At 41.6% G+C, this 18,670-nt stretch overlaps 1 protein-coding gene, 1 long non-coding RNA gene and 2 pseudogenes across 5 annotated transcripts; 3 read left to right on the top strand and 1 right to left on the bottom strand.

Moving 5' to 3' along the window:
- Positions 1-258: 258 nt before the first annotated feature.
- Positions 259-8,297, top strand: LOC307225792 (suppressor of cytokine signaling 1-like; annotated as a pseudogene). Its single transcript, XR_013843876.1, has 2 exons — positions 259-1,272; positions 4,865-8,297. The product of XR_013843876.1 is annotated as a suppressor of cytokine signaling 1-like (transcript).
- On the bottom strand, positions 8,036-9,247 carry LOC307225810. The gene is made up of 2 exons (XR_013843175.1): positions 9,195-9,247; positions 8,036-8,499 (listed from the first exon to the last, which is right to left on the bottom strand). It is a non-coding gene; the product is annotated as an uncharacterized lncRNA (long non-coding RNA).
- LOC307225790 (NFAT activation molecule 1-like) lies at positions 8,511-14,058 on the top strand. 2 transcript variants are annotated; one of them, XM_079993954.1, is made up of 4 exons: positions 8,511-9,286; positions 12,434-12,562; positions 12,687-13,028; positions 13,358-14,058. In XM_079993954.1, exons 1-4 carry the CDS (start codon positions 9,232-9,234, stop codon positions 13,558-13,560), a joined length of 729 nt encoding a protein of 242 aa, XP_079850080.1. In that variant the 5' UTR covers positions 8,511-9,231; the 3' UTR covers positions 13,561-14,058. The 2 variants fall into 2 exon arrangements, with proteins under 2 accessions (XP_079850080.1, XP_079850081.1); XM_079993955.1 differs by lacking the exon at positions 12,434-12,562.
- A 349-nt stretch (positions 14,059-14,407) lies between these two features.
- Positions 14,408-17,860, top strand: LOC307225793 (suppressor of cytokine signaling 1-like; annotated as a pseudogene). Its single transcript has one exon. The product of its transcript is annotated as a suppressor of cytokine signaling 1-like (transcript).
- The last annotated feature ends 810 nt before the right edge of the window (positions 17,861-18,670 follow it).

Here is an 18,670-nt window from a genome sequence, read left to right as displayed (position 1 = left end):
GGCATGAATTTTGAGGGAGTTCTCCCTTAGTAAAATATATAATTTGGAGCTGCTATGTTCTGTGTTCCTGTGTGGAAAAAGTGGGGTCATATGGATTTACGAAGTTCGGACTATATCCATTTGGTATACTATTGGTATTTTGAGAGCAGGTGACTAATGAATATGAACATATCTATGTTCTCAAGAGCAGCTGGAAGGTTGCCATATTTCAAAAAGTAAAATTAAAAAAGTAAAATTGTTGAGATTTTAAAAAGAAAATAAGCTTTTGAGGTGAAACCTAACCCAAAAACAGTGATATTTTGAGCTGTTTACCCTGCTTTTTCCATTGCATTGCCATACATCCAGGTTTTCCCTGACATTTTGACTGTTCGGCAAAATTCCCCGGGCACCATTTTTACACCCGAAAACCAGGACATGTCAGGAATATTCCTGACATATGGCAAGCATAGAGTAGCACCACTTACCACTTTGCATTAGTTTGTAACAAAATCTGGTCAGTCACAATATGAGTGTGGGGTGTAATTTGGTGCACTGTTGTTGGTATTAAATAGTTGTCCAACATAGTCTGATGAGGAGTGCTGCATTGTTACCAAAATAGTAGATCCAAATGCTTTACTCGAATGTTAAGACTCGAAAAACTTAACATTTTGATTAATAAACCATCTTCCATTTTGTTCGGATTGAGAAATAAAACAAATGAACCTCCTTTGGCTGCATTGGCAACACATTCCTATAATGTTCGTGTTCGGTCACAGAACTGATGCATAACCCCAAAATTCCTGCATTCCTACCTTGTGCATTGATGCCAGTGGCATAAATTAATAAGTCCAACGTAGCATCTTTCCTTAAGTGTGGAGCCCATGCTTATCTTTCTGTAAGGACAGCTGACCCCATTCTGAGTTTGAAGTGGTTGTATAGAACAGAATACTGCCTCAAATAACCATGATTAGATCTTCATTGCTGTTTCATACTTATAATCAAATGTCTCATAACTTTGCAAGATGTGATTATTTCAATCACATAATTCATTTATAATAATTACTTGTAAACTAACTAAATAAAAAAAAGATAACATGCATTTGGAGGTGCTATCGTTTTCTCTCTCTGCCTTTTTAATCAGTGTGAAGATATCACGGGCTTTCTCTGGCGGTTTAATTATAGACTGGCAGCCGCTCTTCATGGCTATACTTTGTTGGGGAGCTGACAGTCTGTTAGCAGGAAGAACCTCTCATACGAGTTTGAGTCAGCACGCTTCCAAGAACTGCTTTCAAGGTACTTGATAATGCATGTTCTCTCCTGTTCTGCTGTGCTGCTTTCTCCCCTAGTATCTCTTATGCTTTTCGATGTTTGCAGCTTCTATATTTTAGGCCCTCTTATCATTTTTGCTATTTGTTTATTTTTTAAAGTATTTATGTACCGCCCTCTCATAGAATATCAGGATAGTGCACAGCAACATAAAAACTCAGCACACACACACACACACAACAGTGCAGAACAATAAATTTGCTAGCTAAGATTCTTCACCTTCACAGTTTGGACTTTCAGTATCATCTTTGTGTGATAAGATGCCTCTTAGTTGGCAAACTTCATTTCTGATCCAGTCTAGAGTCAGACTTTGGGAGTTACTTTTTTGTTTGCAGTATCATGTTCTCTCCCCGCCCCTGCCGCCCCAATCAGGAGAGCAAATGGGGAGTACAAAAGTCCCAGTTCATATATAACTGTTCTTTGTGCCAGTCATACTGTGCGACAGGAACTGATTTTGCAGCACAGCCCACGTCTACTCAGTATTTGCAGGTTGGTCAGAGCATGGCCTCTCTCTCTTTGCTCTTGAATTCCATAATTTCAGCAACTTTTTTCATATCCCCAAGAATCAATGCACTTCTGGGTTCAGTTCCCTTATAAGTAGAGAACACTGGAGAAATTGTGTTTTTTTTATTGCCGTGTGTGAAAAGGAACATTTTCTCAGAATCACAATCCTTATGTAGGCAAAATGGGAGATAGCAGGAGGCTTGGGGGGAAACCCAAGTTTTGCAAAAGTACAAAGAAACTTTTTGGGGTGGGGAGAATGGCTCCGTTCATGTCAGCAGGCTAGGGGAAACCCATGCTTTGCAAACATGCAAAGCAACTTCAGGGGAAAAACTAAAAGAGAAAAAAATCTTCAACAACCCAGTGAAGATGGAGCGTGTTCAGTGGTCATAGGATGGTGAGTATGTGCGCATGGAGTGGAGGAGGGGAAGGAGGGTGGTGGTAATAGAATGGAGTATCCTAGAAAAAAACTGTGGCTGGAAGGAATCCTGAATACAAACTTTTCACACTGCAACATTTTGTTTTAGGATCTACTTCTATCTGTTCATTTACAAATATGCAAGGTGGGACGAGTCTTAAGTTGAATCTGGGTTGATTTTGAAACTCCTCATCACACCTCTAGTTTGCTTTTTGCCTACCAGCTGCAAAACTTGGAACTCTTTCGCTTACTCCTAAAATTCAAACTGTTCTCCATCCTTTGGTGTGTGCACACAGAGACCACTGATTTCAGACTCTGCCCTGAGCAACAGTTGTGACCTTTGCAGTGCCCTTGAGTAGGCATGAACCATCAAAAGCCACAAAAGAAGCTGTCTGTCTGTCTATCTATCTATCTAATCTTCTTTTGATGCCCCACAAAAGCATTCCCCTACCACCAGGATGTGAATATGTTTGCTTTAGATTCCACTCCAGAGATTCGCTTTTAATTTTACATCAGTATTGCTAATGGGCTCACATTGTTTCCTTTTTAATCCATCTCCCATGTTAAGAATATCTCAAAAATATAATCCCTTGTAGTATACTATAGGCTAGGACAAATGGTGTAAGAAGCCTTTTTTTCTTTTCCTTTCTCTGAAGCTTATATCCTACCTTCCTTCAAGGAGCTCAAGGTGTTATATACATGCACAATTTATCACATTTTTCCATGTATAAGACGACCTTTTTTTTGAATTTTTTGTGATAAATTGAGGGTCGTCTTATACACGGGTTCATATGCTAAGTAAGCGAGGGCTGGTGCTGCGGCAGTAGCAGGGAAATGTTGGAGAGGAGGCTGCTTACCCGTTCTTCCCAGCTTAGGAAGAGTATTTGGTGAGTGCCAGTATGTGGTGTATTACGGCACCAATTTCGTCAGCCAGAGTGAGGGATCACCGAAAAGCTGCTGAACAGCTCAGTGAACTTACAAAAGCAGCTCAGCAACTGTTGAGGGCTCCAAAAAATAGGGGTCGTCTTATACATGGGGTCGTGTTATACACGGAAAAATACGGTATCTTCAAAACAACCCTGTGAGGTAGGTTAGGTTGAGAGACAGTAACACACTGAGGTTCCTGAGTGGATATTTGAACCTTGGTCTGCCAAATCCCAGCCTAAGGGCTCACCCACATGGAAGTTTAATGTGGATTGAAGCAACTTGTGTGTGTGTGTGTGTGTGTGTGTGTGTGTGTCTGTCTGTCTGTCTGTCTGTCTGTCTGTCTGTCTGTCTCTCTCTCTCTCTCTCTCTCTCTCATTGTTTGTGGTGTCCACACAGCATCCTCATCCTAGTGACAGCTACCACTTATCCCCACTAAATTTGGATTTTCCCAATCCACAGATAAATCTCAATAAAGGAAGAAAACCCAGTGTAAGACCACATGCTACTTGCCCGTGAACACACTGTGCATTGCGGGCGTTGTTTAAATGTGTAGTGATGCTTTTCTGTTGCCACACCCTTTACTTCCATAGTGTTTCCATCAACCCAAAGGAAAGGACGTGGCCTTCTCTTTTTCACCGGTTGTTACTGAAGGCACATTCAAGGCATTTTTATTTTTAAAATGTTACTGTTGGACAGAAGTGCTGTTGCACAAAACAGCTATATTAAATAATAATAAAGCAGCTCCAGATCCTTTCCTGATTTGAAGCAACATACACTTTAAAAAAAAAAAAAGAAGTGTGCTCTTCTTTGCAAATCTAGTATATCTTCAGAGCAAGAATTACATTTTAAAAAATATGGGCAAACTACTTGGAGCAACACAGACACATTTTAAACTTGATTTTACTGCTCTTTAGTGCAAATCTGGCATATTATGTATTAGGTTGTTTTTTAGTCTTGGGTCTATATCTGTTTTTAATGTTTGTCAGTCATTTTGAGTTCATTTTTTCAAAGTGACATAATAATAGTATAAATGTGGGTCCACTAGTTCATTTATTAACGATTTCACAAGCAATCTGTGCCTTTTGTCAACACCTGCAGTTGGAAGTATACTGTTTCTAAATAGTTTTAAAGGCACTGAAAATAAGTTTTAATAAAATATGTTATTGTTTATTTCTTTACACCATGATATGAGATGTTAAGAAAAGAGTTTGATGGTTCTTGGAAATGTGGAGAAATTGTTCTGAAATGTGTGTTAAAATTCCAAAGGACAGTGGAAACTTCAAATTCTGCCAGAAACTGGGAGTGGGGCAGTTATGAGCTATTTTGGTACAATTCATAACTATCGTTAGTCATGCCAGAACACTGAAGGCAACCATGTTGAAATAATCATTCTTTGCTGCCATTTGCTGCAAGAGACTAACATGGCTGCTTTCCCAGCCTGGTACGCTTCAGATGTTTATGACTTAAACTCCTATTGTCCCCAGTCATCTGAAGGGCACCAGGTTTGCAAAGCAAGTGTGGACTTCTGGGGTAGGGAAATAAACTACATACTAGTGCTCCCCAACTTTCTATTTGTTTGGTTTTTACAGTGGTATTTTGATACAGCTGCTTCTGTCTTTGATATGCCATTGCTTATCTTCAATTCATCCCTTCCTTTTGCCCAAGTAAGGGCCCAGAACTTACCCTTTCATTTGTGTGTGTGTATAATCGCAGGACTGAATATAAAGACAGTGGTGGCATCTTCCTGTGATTTGCAGGCTTTCTGAGAGATGATCGGAGAGAAGGCAGATGAACAAACTCGGCAACTTTCCCGCTTCACAGAGGCAACACCAAGAGTCTCCTTTTAGCCCAACATCAACCAGATTGCTGTCTCACTACCGTGCATTTCGTGATTGTGAATGGGAAGTGGTGGAACGGTCGCTTGGCCTCCTGCAGGCCAGTGGATTTTACTGGGGCCCTTTGTCTGTTCATGAGGCCCATGCTAGGTTACTGCAAGAGCCGGTGGGGACCTACTTGCTGCGAGACAGCTCTCAGGGAAACTGCCTTTTCAGCCTCAGCGTCCGCATGCCGTCTGGACCCATCAGCCTCCGGATCTCTTTCAGCAAAGGCTACTTTTGGCTGAAGGACTGGTTTTCGGACTGTGTACTGAGGTTGCTTGAACTAGTGGTGGCGGGAACCAGGACTAAACCCCTCCACTGTGATGCAATGGGAGAAGCTCCTCTAGTATTTTCTGAGCCCCTCTGCAGGGAGCATAGGGCTGTGCCCACGCTGCAGGAACTCTGCCAACGCGCCTTACCTGCTTCCAGCAGGACTGGGCGGGGCAGTTGTTGGACTCTACCTCTTTGTTGGCAACAGAAATGCCAAAATGTGGGGCAAAAATATGCAAATATTGATGACGCCAATGCGCTAACAGAATGAGTCATTGCTTTTCCTGCTTTCTTAGGGTCTGTTTCAATTTCCTTTTATAGGCTAGAGGTAAACATTGCCTTTCATCTGCAACTTGGTATTCCAGCTGCCTAAGCCAGTCTTTCCTGATGGAACATTGAAACTTGGTTTCAGAGATCTGATGCTGAGATAGGACTTAGTGCGTAGAAGTTGAATGCTGATCTCTAGAACCAGAGAGGCACTGCTCTGTGTATATGGGAGATTATTGGAAAACTTAGGCTGCTAACACTTACCTGCAAGTAAGCTTCATTGAACTCAACAAAACTCACTTTGAGTTGACATGTAGAAGATAGCACTGTTATACTTGCAACCAAGCCTTCTTCTCAGTGAGGCAGGTTCAGCAGTGTCTAGCTTTCTCCTCCATGCATCTCCCTAAATTCTCTTTCCCACTGGGTACTGTCCTCATTGTGTCAGGGTAGGAAGTAGAAGGCTTCTATTTTAGCACTTTCCAGCAACTCCATTATTTGGCTTAAGATTAGCATTATTTTATAAGAAAAATGTGAGTCTTTAATACAATAGTCAAGATTATTGTATTTGGTGAGTCACACTTGTGGAAAAATGGAGGAATTTAATGAAGATTAAAAATAATCTATATCAGATTAAAGTAAAACCAACCAACCCCCCACTACCTAAAACAAGTGGTAGCCAGTGTACAAGGGATTCAGTCGAGAATAAGAAATGAAAAAGGTGCATATTCAGAGTAAAAGGGTAAGTAGAGGTTTTCACTTGTTCCAGGCTTACTCAGACTATAATCCTATACCCTCTTGCCTGGGGACAAGCCCCACGGAACTCAGATTGAACATCCAAGTAGACATACTATATAGGATCACAGTATAATAATATTTTAGTAATTGTCTTAATCTGCAGTAATTAAAAAAGGTGCCTGAAAAGCATTTAATGGTATTTATTTAGCGAGTCTTGTAAAAAAGTGTGCTGCTGTCATTCAGTGGGGGAGAAATGGGAAGAACTCTTCATTAAATGTGTTCATCCTCCTTTTTGTACAGCAGTGTTTTCATAAAAGTGAACTCAATTACTGTAATGTATTGACTTCTGCAGTTTTGTTATATGTAGACTGTTTGCAGCACCTGGATATCTAAGTGTATTAGTGGTGAATCTGGATTTTGGAAACCATACCATGGTTTTATGCTCATGATTTATGCATCTTGATTAAAATTAACACAGTTGTTTGGGGCATTTTCATGGCTCCTGCTACAAACAAAGGAGTACAGCAGGAGGCTTGGAGAAGCATATTGAGAAGAGCCATCTGAGCAGCATCTTCAAAATTCAAGGCGACACTGGGACTAGCCTAGGATGGAATTTCTTACTTCAGTGGTCTGCATAGAATGATGGGTGTAAGAGCACCAGAGGCCTGCTATTCCACCATCCTGTTCTCAGTGGCCAAACAGATGCCTACATGATCCACAGACCCCTTCAAATCTCTGGGGTCGTTCAAGACTTAGTCATACAGTACTTAGAATGGGCCCATTGGGATCAATGGGATTAAAGTTAGTCATGACCTGCTTAAGTGTCGTTGATATCAGTAGGTCTACTTTAAGCATGGCTAATTCTAAAACCAACTTTTGTCACCCGTACACTTACCTGGACGCAAACCTCACTGAACTCGGTTGGAGTTGCATCCGAGTAAACATGCATAGGACTTCACTGTTGTACCATTCAAATCAAGGACAGATACCAACCGGAAGAAATGTATCCTTTTAGAATGCTGATTGAAAGATGACCATCTTTAGCAGGAGCCAAAAAAGCAATGGAGAAGGCAACTGTCTGATATGTAGTGGGAAGGAGTTCCAAAGGGCACATTATGCGGAACAGGCCTCCGGATCAGATGGTATCTGCAGAACTCAGTGGTTGGTTGCGGATGAGACAATCTCTTAGGTATCCTGGTCTCAAACTGCATAGGGCTTTTTACACCAGCACCTTGAACCTAGGCCTAATCAACGACTGAATTTTTAGACCCTTTACTGCAGCAATGGGGAACCTGAAGCCCACCAAATATGGTTGGTTTACAACTCCCATCATCCCAGGCTGGCTGGGGCTAATGGGATTTAGAGTCCAACAAAAACTAGAAGGCCACAGATTCCACAGCCAAGGAATGCCTTCCCATCATATGTCAAATAAACAACTACAGTATCTGACTTTTAGAAGACATCTGAAGGCAGCCCTGTTTAGTGAAGTTTTTAATGGTTGATGTTTTATAGTGTTTTTAATACTCTGTTAGGAACCGTCCAGAGTGGCTGGAGAAGTGTGTAGGCTTGTTATAACTTCACTCTTATGTATCCTGGCAGCTAATTTACAAAGATAAATAGAAAACTGTTATGCAGTGCCCCCTTGTGAGTGCATATGCCACACAGTCTTATCTATGGAGTGTCTTACATCTATCTTCTGCCTCTGTTACATTTGAATGGAAACTTCTCCTCCTGATGGCTTTAATTACAATTTATTAGCAACAGCAAACTTTTGATACAGATCAGGGTAGGAAATAATAGCTGAAAAAGGAGGGCATTCAGTTGTGAGGATTTTGCGGGTGTATTTTTATTTCTAGCAGTTCATTGTGTTAAGCGAATGTGACAACTTGAGCTTCGGTTCTTGGAGCATACTGAATTTGATTTTAAGGTGCCATCGCTGTAATCTGATGTTGAAAGATCTTGACAGGCTGCAATAAATAGTTGCCTCTGCAAAATGACATCAGCTGCCTTTGCATTTAATTGGAAAATAGATATTCTTAGTGGATGCATGAGCATCATCCAGAGCTAGTAGTTATTGGCTGTGATATCTTTTGGTGGACAGGGTTCAGCAAGCGGAGATTGTATTGTGGCAGGCCACCCCAATCCCCATGTGGTGCGAGATTCTAGGGCTTCCAGGCGCTTACCCAGGATTTGGCTTCCCTGGAAGGAGAGACCATGGTGTCTTTATGAAATATTGTTTTATTTACACCTATATACAACCTGAGCCTATAGTGGAGGGGCCACAGCATTAACACCCAGAAAGTCTTGCTTCTCCCATTGTCACAGCCTTGGATCCAAGCAGATATCCAGCAGGGCTCTCCCTCTCAGGCATCTGCCTGCAGCCTGCTTGTAGCCCAGTTCAAACATACAGGTGACTCCCCACTTACACAGGGGTTACGTTCCAGCCTCCCCCCTTGCAGAAGTGAAATTGTGTAAAGTGAGGAGCACCCTCTAAACACCTTTTAATTGCCCCCTTTTCCCATAGAATGTGCTCTTGTTAGTTTAATGGATTGTGCTATTCAATTTCTCTGCCTCGTTTCATTTGCCAGCCCTGGTCCTGCAAAATAGGAGATAGCTGAACTGTAATCTGATTTTATAGTTTTAACTCATTTTTACTTTCGTTGTATGAAGTCTCCTGCACACTGCTTAGAGACAACCATAGTAAGTGGTAAACAAACTGTTAAAGTAATTTTTAAAATGCACAGAGCCCCCAAAGCAGAAAGCTTGTGGAATACAGCAGAAAGGGCGGAACAAGGAACAAACGAACAGTAACGTATTGTTTTGTTCCTCCTAAAGCCATCCTCCCCACCCCAAGAAAAGGGAAGAGACAGAAAGACATTTATGAGTAAGAGTACCTCTTAGCTCAGCCTATACCTCTTTTTACATGCTGCCATGGCCTCCAGTCTATATACTGTTATCACACTTCTCTGGACTCTTCAAGATGGTGGTAAGATCATGTCTCTCTCTCCCCCCTTTTTTTCTGTCTAATCTCTCATTTGTTCAGTCTGGAAAAGCCTTTTCACTTGTCTCTTAAAGCATAGTATTTTCAACCATTTCTGCTGTATATGATCACCTCTCCCTTTCTCTGTCCTTCTCTCTCCTGTTCTCCATCCACTTATCTTTTAAACAAGAAAAATAAGAATAAAGCTGGTGCCATTGGGGTGATCTATCTTAGATTAGATAGAGTGTGGCTTGTCTGTGGGTCCAAATTTGTGGGTGTAAAATTGAATAATAGTTTGTTTTTATTCTTCTCCCCATTAACTGATAAATGCAAGCTTGCCCTGAGTGTTCCGAGTTGAAAGTCGGAAGGGGAAATATTAACGTTTTGTAAATAATGAAATAATAAAACCCACCGACTGATGGTCAGTGCCTTAAGGCAAGTAGCCTTTTAACACTTTCCAGAACTGACAAAGCAATCAAGCATTAATGGGTGTAGTGAGTGAATGTGTTATGTGAATATAGTGGTGGGGGTAGGGTTGCAGAAAGTATTGCAGCACTTTCCCCCCTCCCTCTCTCATCAAACTTGATGGGACTTTAGCTAACAATTAGTGATATTCCATGTATATATTGCTTATGTGCTCCAGATGCTTCACATACATTATCAGTTTTAGTAATTCTTATAGCCTAGGGGTGGGAAAACTTTTTTTTAAGTCCTGAGGGCCAGAGAGAGTACACTGAAGGGTTGCATTTGGCTCCTGGGCCTTAGGTTTGCCATAACTATTGTCTCTGGGCCAGAAGAGTTGATTGTTACCACACTGACTGTCAGTAACAAGCAGTTTTCAATGAAAAAAAACACATCTTAATTATGTTAAAAATAGCCAGAAATATGTAATATCCAGTTTGGGGCTATAGGGTTCACACTTTTAACCCGAATTGCACTTGAGGGATCAATACATCCAAAATGTATTAAAATAACTTTGGCCAGAGAATGTACAAAAATCAGTCAAGATTGCATGTTCCCCAAAACATGTTGCAGCTATGCATAAGGACTAGATAATGTACAAAATTCAGTCAATATTTGCACATTTCCCAAAGCCCGTTGGAGCATTTATATATTGATTGGGAAACAGGAACAATTTCCTCTTCGTGGATGATGTGCACATTCTCTATGAGGCCTGGTGAATGTGCACAATGGCTGGTTGTTATACGCATTAACCAGTAATCTAGCATTCCCCATAACACACACACACACACACACACTCTACAAGGTTGACTATGTGTTTGAGCTCATGGGGAGATCTTGCTTTTAAGAGGGAGTGGGGATCCTATGGGCAGGCTCTTGGATTCCTGTTGGGTCCTGCTTATGGGTTCATCAACAGAAATTAATAAGCAAGCCATACACAGCTATTTAATGTGTTTACACTGGTGAGATATCTTTTAAAAAAAAATCAAAATCACAAAGGTTCATGTGAACCTCATCACCATCCAGCCTCACAGAGCAGTGGCAAAGACAAACATTGAGCGCCCATCCACTACTTTCAGCTTCCTGGAGCATGAGACGAAAATAGATCATGCTTTACGAAACAGCCAGTTTTGAAACACTCTCTCCCTGCTCCCATTATGTCTTTGTCATTAAACTGTATTGCAGAATTGCTGCAAACTGAGTAAACTGGCCACTTCCGCCCATCGCTTTCCACATACCAGAATTTCACATGAACACTAGTAAGTGGGGGGTGGAGGAAGAAGAGGAAGTCAGCGGCAGCAAAGATGATAAATTCCCACAGCATTCTGCTAATGGACTCTGCGTATCATTTGAAACTTGCTATTTCCAGTTCAGACAGCAGTTTTTAGAGTCAGCACAATCCTCTTTCTGTACTCCAGCACTTCGCTGGGCATCTTCCAGGTTGGGAATACCCAGAATTGAACTGGTGATATCTGAATTAATGGAACAGAGACAGCTGGCTCCCAGTTTGCCCTTGTATGTAGGTTCTACATATGGCAGTAAGGTATGGGGGGCAGATCTTCAGCTCCTTGTCTAAAACTTTCTGTAGAATATTTAATGTCAGCATTCAGATATTTAATTAGAAGTAAACATTTCTACAGATATAGGCTTTGGTTCATGCTTACTGGTCTACATGCTGTGGGGGAGAGTGAGTGTGCTCTCTGAATGTAAAGCTAGGTGCCCTGTGAACTGTCTTAGTCAAAAAGGCAACTAGATAGTGGACTTGTGGTTAAGTCCACTATCTTGTGGTGTTGACCAATGGTAGATGCACACCTGGAGTATTGTGTCCAGTTCAGGAAGCCACAATTTAAGAATGTTGAAAAGCTGGAACATGTGCAGAGGACGGCAACCAAGATGATCAAGGGCCTGGAAACCAAGCCTGTTGAGGAATGGTTGAGGGAAATGGGCATGTTTAGCTTAGAAAAGAGGAGACTGAGATATGACAGCCATCTTCCAATATCTAAAGGGCTGTCACATGGAGGACAGAGGAAGCTTGTTTTCTTTTGCTCTGGAGGCTAGGACCCAAACCAACGGCTTCAAGTTACAGGAAATTAGATTCCGACTAAACATACAGAAGAGCTTTCTGACAATATGGGCTGTTCGGCAGTGGAAAAGACTCCCTTGGAAGATGGTGGACTCTCCTTCCTTGGAGGTTTTTAAGCAGAGGTTGGATGGCCATCTGTCATGTATGATCTAGTTGAGATTCCTGCACTGCAGGGGGTTGGACTAGAATGACCTTTCCAGCTCTATGATTCTATGATCTAATGGCAGATTCCTGAGTCATTTGCAGTAGATTGGCCGGAATTTCTGACTCCCAATAGTTTAACAAGAGCAACAGCAGGATGACTTTCCCCATCTAAATTAGACACCTTTACTGAAGTTTGCATGAAAGGACTGAGCACTCATAGAATCAGAACTGCAGAGATCCTAGTTGCCAGAGGATCATTTTGTCCAACCCCCTGCAATGCAGGAATCCTGACTAAAGCATTCGTAACAGATGGCCACCCAACCTCTACTTAAAAACCTCCAAGGAAGGAGAGTTCACCACCTCCTGAGGGGGTTCGAGTTCAGATCCTGAAAACAAATTGCTAGACACACAGTGTGTTCACCCTGTTCTTTAATTCTAACTCTGTCTTTTGTACCTGTCTCCAGCTGGTGGAGCTTTGGATTCTTGTAAAAAGCTAAGTAGATCTGACAACCTGAAGTCCATCCACCCATGGTGTACACTCCTCTATTGTCAGACTACTCAATCTGTTGTCATCTCACTCCAATTCAGATATGGTAATATTTGCATCCTTCTTACAGGCTGCTCTAGGCTATGGGCAGCTGTTGCCAAAATATAGATGACTGAGCAACTTTTCTCAATCTTGATAACTAAAAAAATAACATTTTCCTCATCTACCAGGGACTCTCCACGTGTATAATGACCATCTAATCAAGATTGCTTTTGCCAATGAAGAAATTAATGCAATCTGCAAAACAAACGTAATGTATAAACCAGATTATACAAAATTCATCCTTAGCTATTATCGGATTGACTCGGAAAGCAAGGAGATCACAGTCATGCAATCTCTACATTCTGTGGAAATTCCTCCCGGTCGTGAGAACAAGTCAGAGACATTAAATTATCCATTTAAAATAAAGCCTTCTATGCATTCCTCTGTTTCTGGTACCTACTACTGCAAAGCTCTTTGGATACTTAAAAACCAAGTAAGAAGGGGAAATGGGACATTTATTCTTTTCAGAGGTAAGTTCTTGAAGGCAAGTGAGCGGTGGTGGGTTGAACAACAACTGGGGGTGGGGCAGGGGTGGTAAATCTTGTAAAGGCATTTAAAACTTTTGCTACCTTTATTTGAATGTATACTATAAGCAGACAAATTACAATGTCTAATTGCAAACAAATCACAACCCCTTAAAGACCAACTCATTTATTCTGATGTAAGCTTTCATGGACTAGCAATTAGGTATGAGACTTTGAGTTCCTTGAAGGAAAAATGGGATAGAGATTTAAAACAATGAGCCTTGGCTCCCAGTTACCGCTTATCTGCATGCTTGGTTTTCCTCATTTTCTTGCAGAAAAAGGATATACGGAGCCCCCTCTTACCATGTGGATGTGCCTTATCACCATTACCATTATTTTGACTGTTGCAAGCATCATAGGAACTGTCCTGCTGTTCTGGAAGCGAGAGGCAAGTAATTATTACTTAACATCGTGTTGCATTTGCTACAAAATGCAAAAAGTTTTGCAGCATCAACCATTCAGTAGTGCTGAATGTTAAAGTCAGTTACAAAATGCTTGGAATGAGGGCTTCTACTTGATTAAAAAAAATCTTACTTGATTAATCAAATTTTAATTTATTAAGATTGAGTTGATTAATCAATTAAATTTGCATATGTTTGCATGTGGCTAACATAATAGTTCTGAAGAAAAATGCATTATTTCTTTGTCTGTAGAAAGTGAGTATACAGGCATCATCTTATCATCTTCAAGAGGGACCCTCCCCTCCTGTGGGAAACGGATGTTCCCTACCATCTGCAGTTTTATATACATATACATGTACATATACATATACATATACATATACATGTACATATACATAACATTTTAACTCATGTGAAAAAACATTTATTTATTTAATTATTGAAGTGTTTCCTAATCAGGAATGCCTTTTTGGTCTATGAAAAAATGGTGTATAATAAAAGTACCTGAACTTTTACTTAATTGAAGATTGCAGCCCTGTTTGGAGCAGAAATTGATTATGTGTTGGCTACTTGGCCAGCAATAAAAATTCGTCATGTTTGTAAACCAAGAGAGTTCATATCATAGCACTGTTATGAGTATCTGTTTGAGTATCATAGTACTCATATCATAGTACCAGTTTGTGGGCTTCTGGTCGGCCACTGTGAGAACAGGATGTTGGACTAGATGGGACTAGAGGGGCCATTGGCCTGACCCAGCTGGCTCTTATCTTCATACTACATACTAGTGCTCCCCAACTTTCTATTTGTTTGGTTTTTACAGTGGTATTTTGATACAGCTGCTTCTGTCTTTGATATGCCATTGCTTATCTTCAATTCATCCCTTCCTTTTGCCCAAGTAAGGGCCCAGAACTTACCCTTTCATTTGTGTGTGTGTATAATCGCAGGACTGAATATAAAGACAGTGGTGGCATCTTCCTGTGATTTGCAGGCTTTCTGAGAGATGATCGGAGAGAAGGCAGATGAACAAACTCGGCAACTTTCCCGCTTCACAGAGGCAACACCAAGAGTCTCCTTTTAGCCCAACATCAACCAGATTGCTGTCTCACTACCGTGCATTTCGTGATTGTGAATGGGAAGTGGTGGAACGGTCGCTTGGCCTCCTGCAGGCCAGTGGATTTTACTGGGGCCCTTTGTCTGTTCATGAGGCCCATGCTAGGTTACTGCAAGAGCCGGTGGGGACCTACTTGCTGCGAGACAGCTCTCAGGGAAACTGCCTTTTCAGCCTCAGCGTCCGCATGCCGTCTGGACCCATCAGCCTCCGGATCTCTTTCAGCAAAGGCTACTTTTGGCTGAAGGACTGGTTTTCGGACTGTGTACTGAGGTTGCTTGAACTAGTGGTGGCGGGAACCAGGACTAAACCCCTCCACTGTGATGCAATGGGAGAAGCTCCTCTAGTATTTTCTGAGCCCCTCTGCAGGGAGCATAGGGCTGTGCCCACGCTGCAGGAACTCTGCCAACGCGCCTTACCTGCTTCCAGCAGGACTGGGCGGGGCAGTTGTTGGACTCTACCTCTTTGTTGGCAACAGAAATGCCAAAATGTGGGGCAAAAATATGCAAATATTGATGACGCCAATGCGCTAACAGAATGAGTCATTGCTTTTCCTGCTTTCTTAGGGTCTGTTTCAATTTCCTTTTATAGGCTAGAGGTAAACATTGCCTTTCATCTGCAACTTGGTATTCCAGCTGCCTAAGCCAGTCTTTCCTGATGGAACATTGAAACTTGGTTTCAGAGATCTGATGCTGAGATAGGACTTAGTGCGTAGAAGTTGAATGCTGATCTCTAGAACCAGAGAGGCACTGCTCTGTGTATATGGGAGATTATTGGAAAACTTAGGCTGCTAACACTTACCTGCAAGTAAGCTTCATTGAACTCAACAAAACTCACTTTGAGTTGACATGTAGAAGATAGCACTGTTATACTTGCAACCAAGCCTTCTTCTCAGTGAGGCAGGTTCAGCAGTGTCTAGCTTTCTCCTCCATGCATCTCCCTAAATTCTCTTTCCCACTGGGTACTGTCCTCATTGTGTCAGGGTAGGAAGTAGAAGGCTTCTATTTTAGCACTTTCCAGCAACTCCATTATTTGGCTTAAGATTAGCATTATTTTATAAGAAAAATGTGAGTCTTTAATACAATAGTCAAGATTATTGTATTTGGTGAGTCACACTTGTGGAAAAATGGAGGAATTTAATGAAGATTAAAAATAATCTATATCAGATTAAAGTAAAACCAACCAACCCCCCACTACCTAAAACAAGTGGTAGCCAGTGTACAAGGGATTCAGTCGAGAATAAGAAATGAAAAAGGTGCATATTCAGAGTAAAAGGGTAAGTAGAGGTTTTCACTTGTTCCAGGCTTACTCAGACTATAATCCTATACCCTCTTGCCTGGGGACAAGCCCCACGGAACTCAGATTGAACATCCAAGTAGACATACTATATAGGATCACAGTATAATAATATTTTAGTAATTGTCTTAATCTGCAGTAATTAAAAAAGGTGCCTGAAAAGCATTTAATGGTATTTATTTAGCGAGTCTTGTAAAAAAGTGTGCTGCTGTCATTCAGTGGGGGAGAAATGGGAAGAACTCTTCATTAAATGTGTTCATCCTCCTTTTTGTACAGCAGTGTTTTCATAAAAGTGAACTCAATTACTGTAATGTATTGACTTCTGCAGTTTTGTTATATGTAGACTGTTTGCAGCACCTGGATATCTAAGTGTATTAGTGGTGAATCTGGATTTTGGAAACCATACCATGGTTTTATGCTCATGATTTATGCATCTTGATTAAAATTAACACAGTTGTTTGGGGCATTTTCATGGCTCCTGCTACAAACAAAGGAGTACAGCAGGAGGCTTGGAGAAGCATATTGAGAAGAGCCATCTGAGCAGCATCTTCAAAATTCAAGGCGACACTGGGACTAGCCTAGGATGGAATTTCTTACTTCAGTGGTCTGCATAGAATGATGGGTGTAAGAGCACCAGAGGCCTGCTATTCCACCATCCTGTTCTCAGTGGCCAAACAGATGCCTACATGATCCACAGACCCCTTCAAATCTCTGGGGTCGTTCAAGACTTAGTCATACAGTACTTAGAATGGGCCCATTGGGATCAATGGGATTAAAGTTAGTCATGACCTGCTTAAGTGTCGTTGATATCAGTAGGTCTACTTTAAGCATGGCTAATTCTAAAACCAACTTTTGTCACCCGTACACTTACCTGGACGCAAACCTCACTGAACTCGGTTGGAGTTGCATCCGAGTAAACATGCATAGGACTTCACTGTTGTACCATTCAAATCAAGGACAGATACCAACCGGAAGAAATGTATCCTTTTAGAATGCTGATTGAAAGATGACCATCTTTAGCAGGAGCCAAAAAAGCAATGGAGAAGGCAACTGTCTGATATGTAGTGGGAAGGAGTTCCAAAGGGCACATTATGCGGAACAGGCCTCCGGATCAGATGGTATCTGCAGAACTCAGTGGTTGGTTGCGGATGAGACAATCTCTTAGGTATCCTGGTCTCAAACTGCATAGGGCTTTTTACACCAGCACCTTGAACCTAGGCCTAATCAACGACTGAATTTTTAGACCCTTTACTGCAGCAATGGGGAACCTGAAGCCCACCAAATATGGTTGGTTTACAACTCCCATCATCCCAGGCTGGCTGGGGCTAATGGGATTTAGAGTCCAACAAAAACTAGAAGGCCACAGATTCCACAGCCAAGGAATGCCTTCCCATCATATGTCAAATAAACAACTACAGTATCTGACTTTTAGAAGACATCTGAAGGCAGCCCTGTTTAGTGAAGTTTTTAATGGTTGATGTTTTATAGTGTTTTTAATACTCTGTTAGGAACCGTCCAGAGTGGCTGGAGAAGTGTGTAGGCTTGTTATAACTTCACTCTTATGTATCCTGGCAGCTAATTTACAAAGATAAATAGAAAACTGTTATGCAGTGCCCCCTTGTGAGTGCATATGCCACACAGTCTTATCTATGGAGTGTCTTACATCTATCTTCTGCCTCTGTTACATTTGAATGGAAACTTCTCCTCCTGATGGCTTTAATTACAATTTATTAGCAACAGCAAACTTTTGATACAGATCAGGGTAGGAAATAATAGCTGAAAAAGGAGGGCATTCAGTTGTGAGGATTTTGCGGGTGTATTTTTATTTCTAGCAGTTCATTGTGTTAAGCGAATGTGACAACTTGAGCTTCGGTTCTTGGAGCATACTGAATTTGATTTTAAGGTGCCATCGCTGTAATCTGATGTTGAAAGATCTTGACAGGCTGCAATAAATAGTTGCCTCTGCAAAATGACATCAGCTGCCTTTGCATTTAATTGGAAAATAGATATTCTTAGTGGATGCATGAGCATCATCCAGAGCTAGTAGTTATTGGCTGTGATATCTTTTGGTGGACAGGGTTCAGCAAGCGGAGATTGTATTGTGGCAGGCCACCCCAATCCCCATGTGGTGCGAGATTCTAGGGCTTCCAGGCGCTTACCCAGGATTTGGCTTCCCTGGAAGGAGAGACCATGGTGTCTTTATGAAATATTGTTTTATTTACACCTATATACAACCTGAGCCTATAGTGGAGGGGCCACAGCATTAACACCCAGAAAGTCTTGCTTCTCCCATTGTCACAGCCTTGGATCCAAGCAGATATCCAGCAGGGCTCTCCCTCTCAGGCATCTGCCTGCAGCCTGCTTGTAGCCCAGTTCAAACATACAGGTGACTCCCCACTTACACAGGGGTTACGTTCCAGCCTCCCCCCTTGCAGAAGTGAAATTGTGTAAAGTGAGGAGCACCCTCTAAACACCTTTTAATTGCCCCCTTTTCCCATAGAATGTGCTCTTGTTAGTTTAATGGATTGTGCTATTCAATTTCTCTGCCTCGTTTCATTTGCCAGCCCTGGTCCTGCAAAATAGGAGATAGCTGAACTGTAATCTGATTTTATAGTTTTAACTCATTTTTACTTTCGTTGTATGAAGTCTCCTGCACACTGCTTAGAGACAACCATAGTAAGTGGTAAACAAACTGTTAAAGTAATTTTTAAAATGCACAGAGCCCCCAAAGCAGAAAGCTTGTGGAATACAGCAGAAAGGGCGGAACAAGGAACAAACGAACA

This window comes from Podarcis cretensis (assembly GCF_951804945.1).
Source record: "Podarcis cretensis genome assembly, chromosome: 10".
NCBI lineage: Eukaryota > Metazoa > Chordata > Lepidosauria > Squamata > Lacertidae > Podarcis > Podarcis cretensis.
The sequence above is the reverse complement of the archived record's forward strand: the minus strand, read 5'-3'. Positions and strand labels throughout refer to the sequence as shown.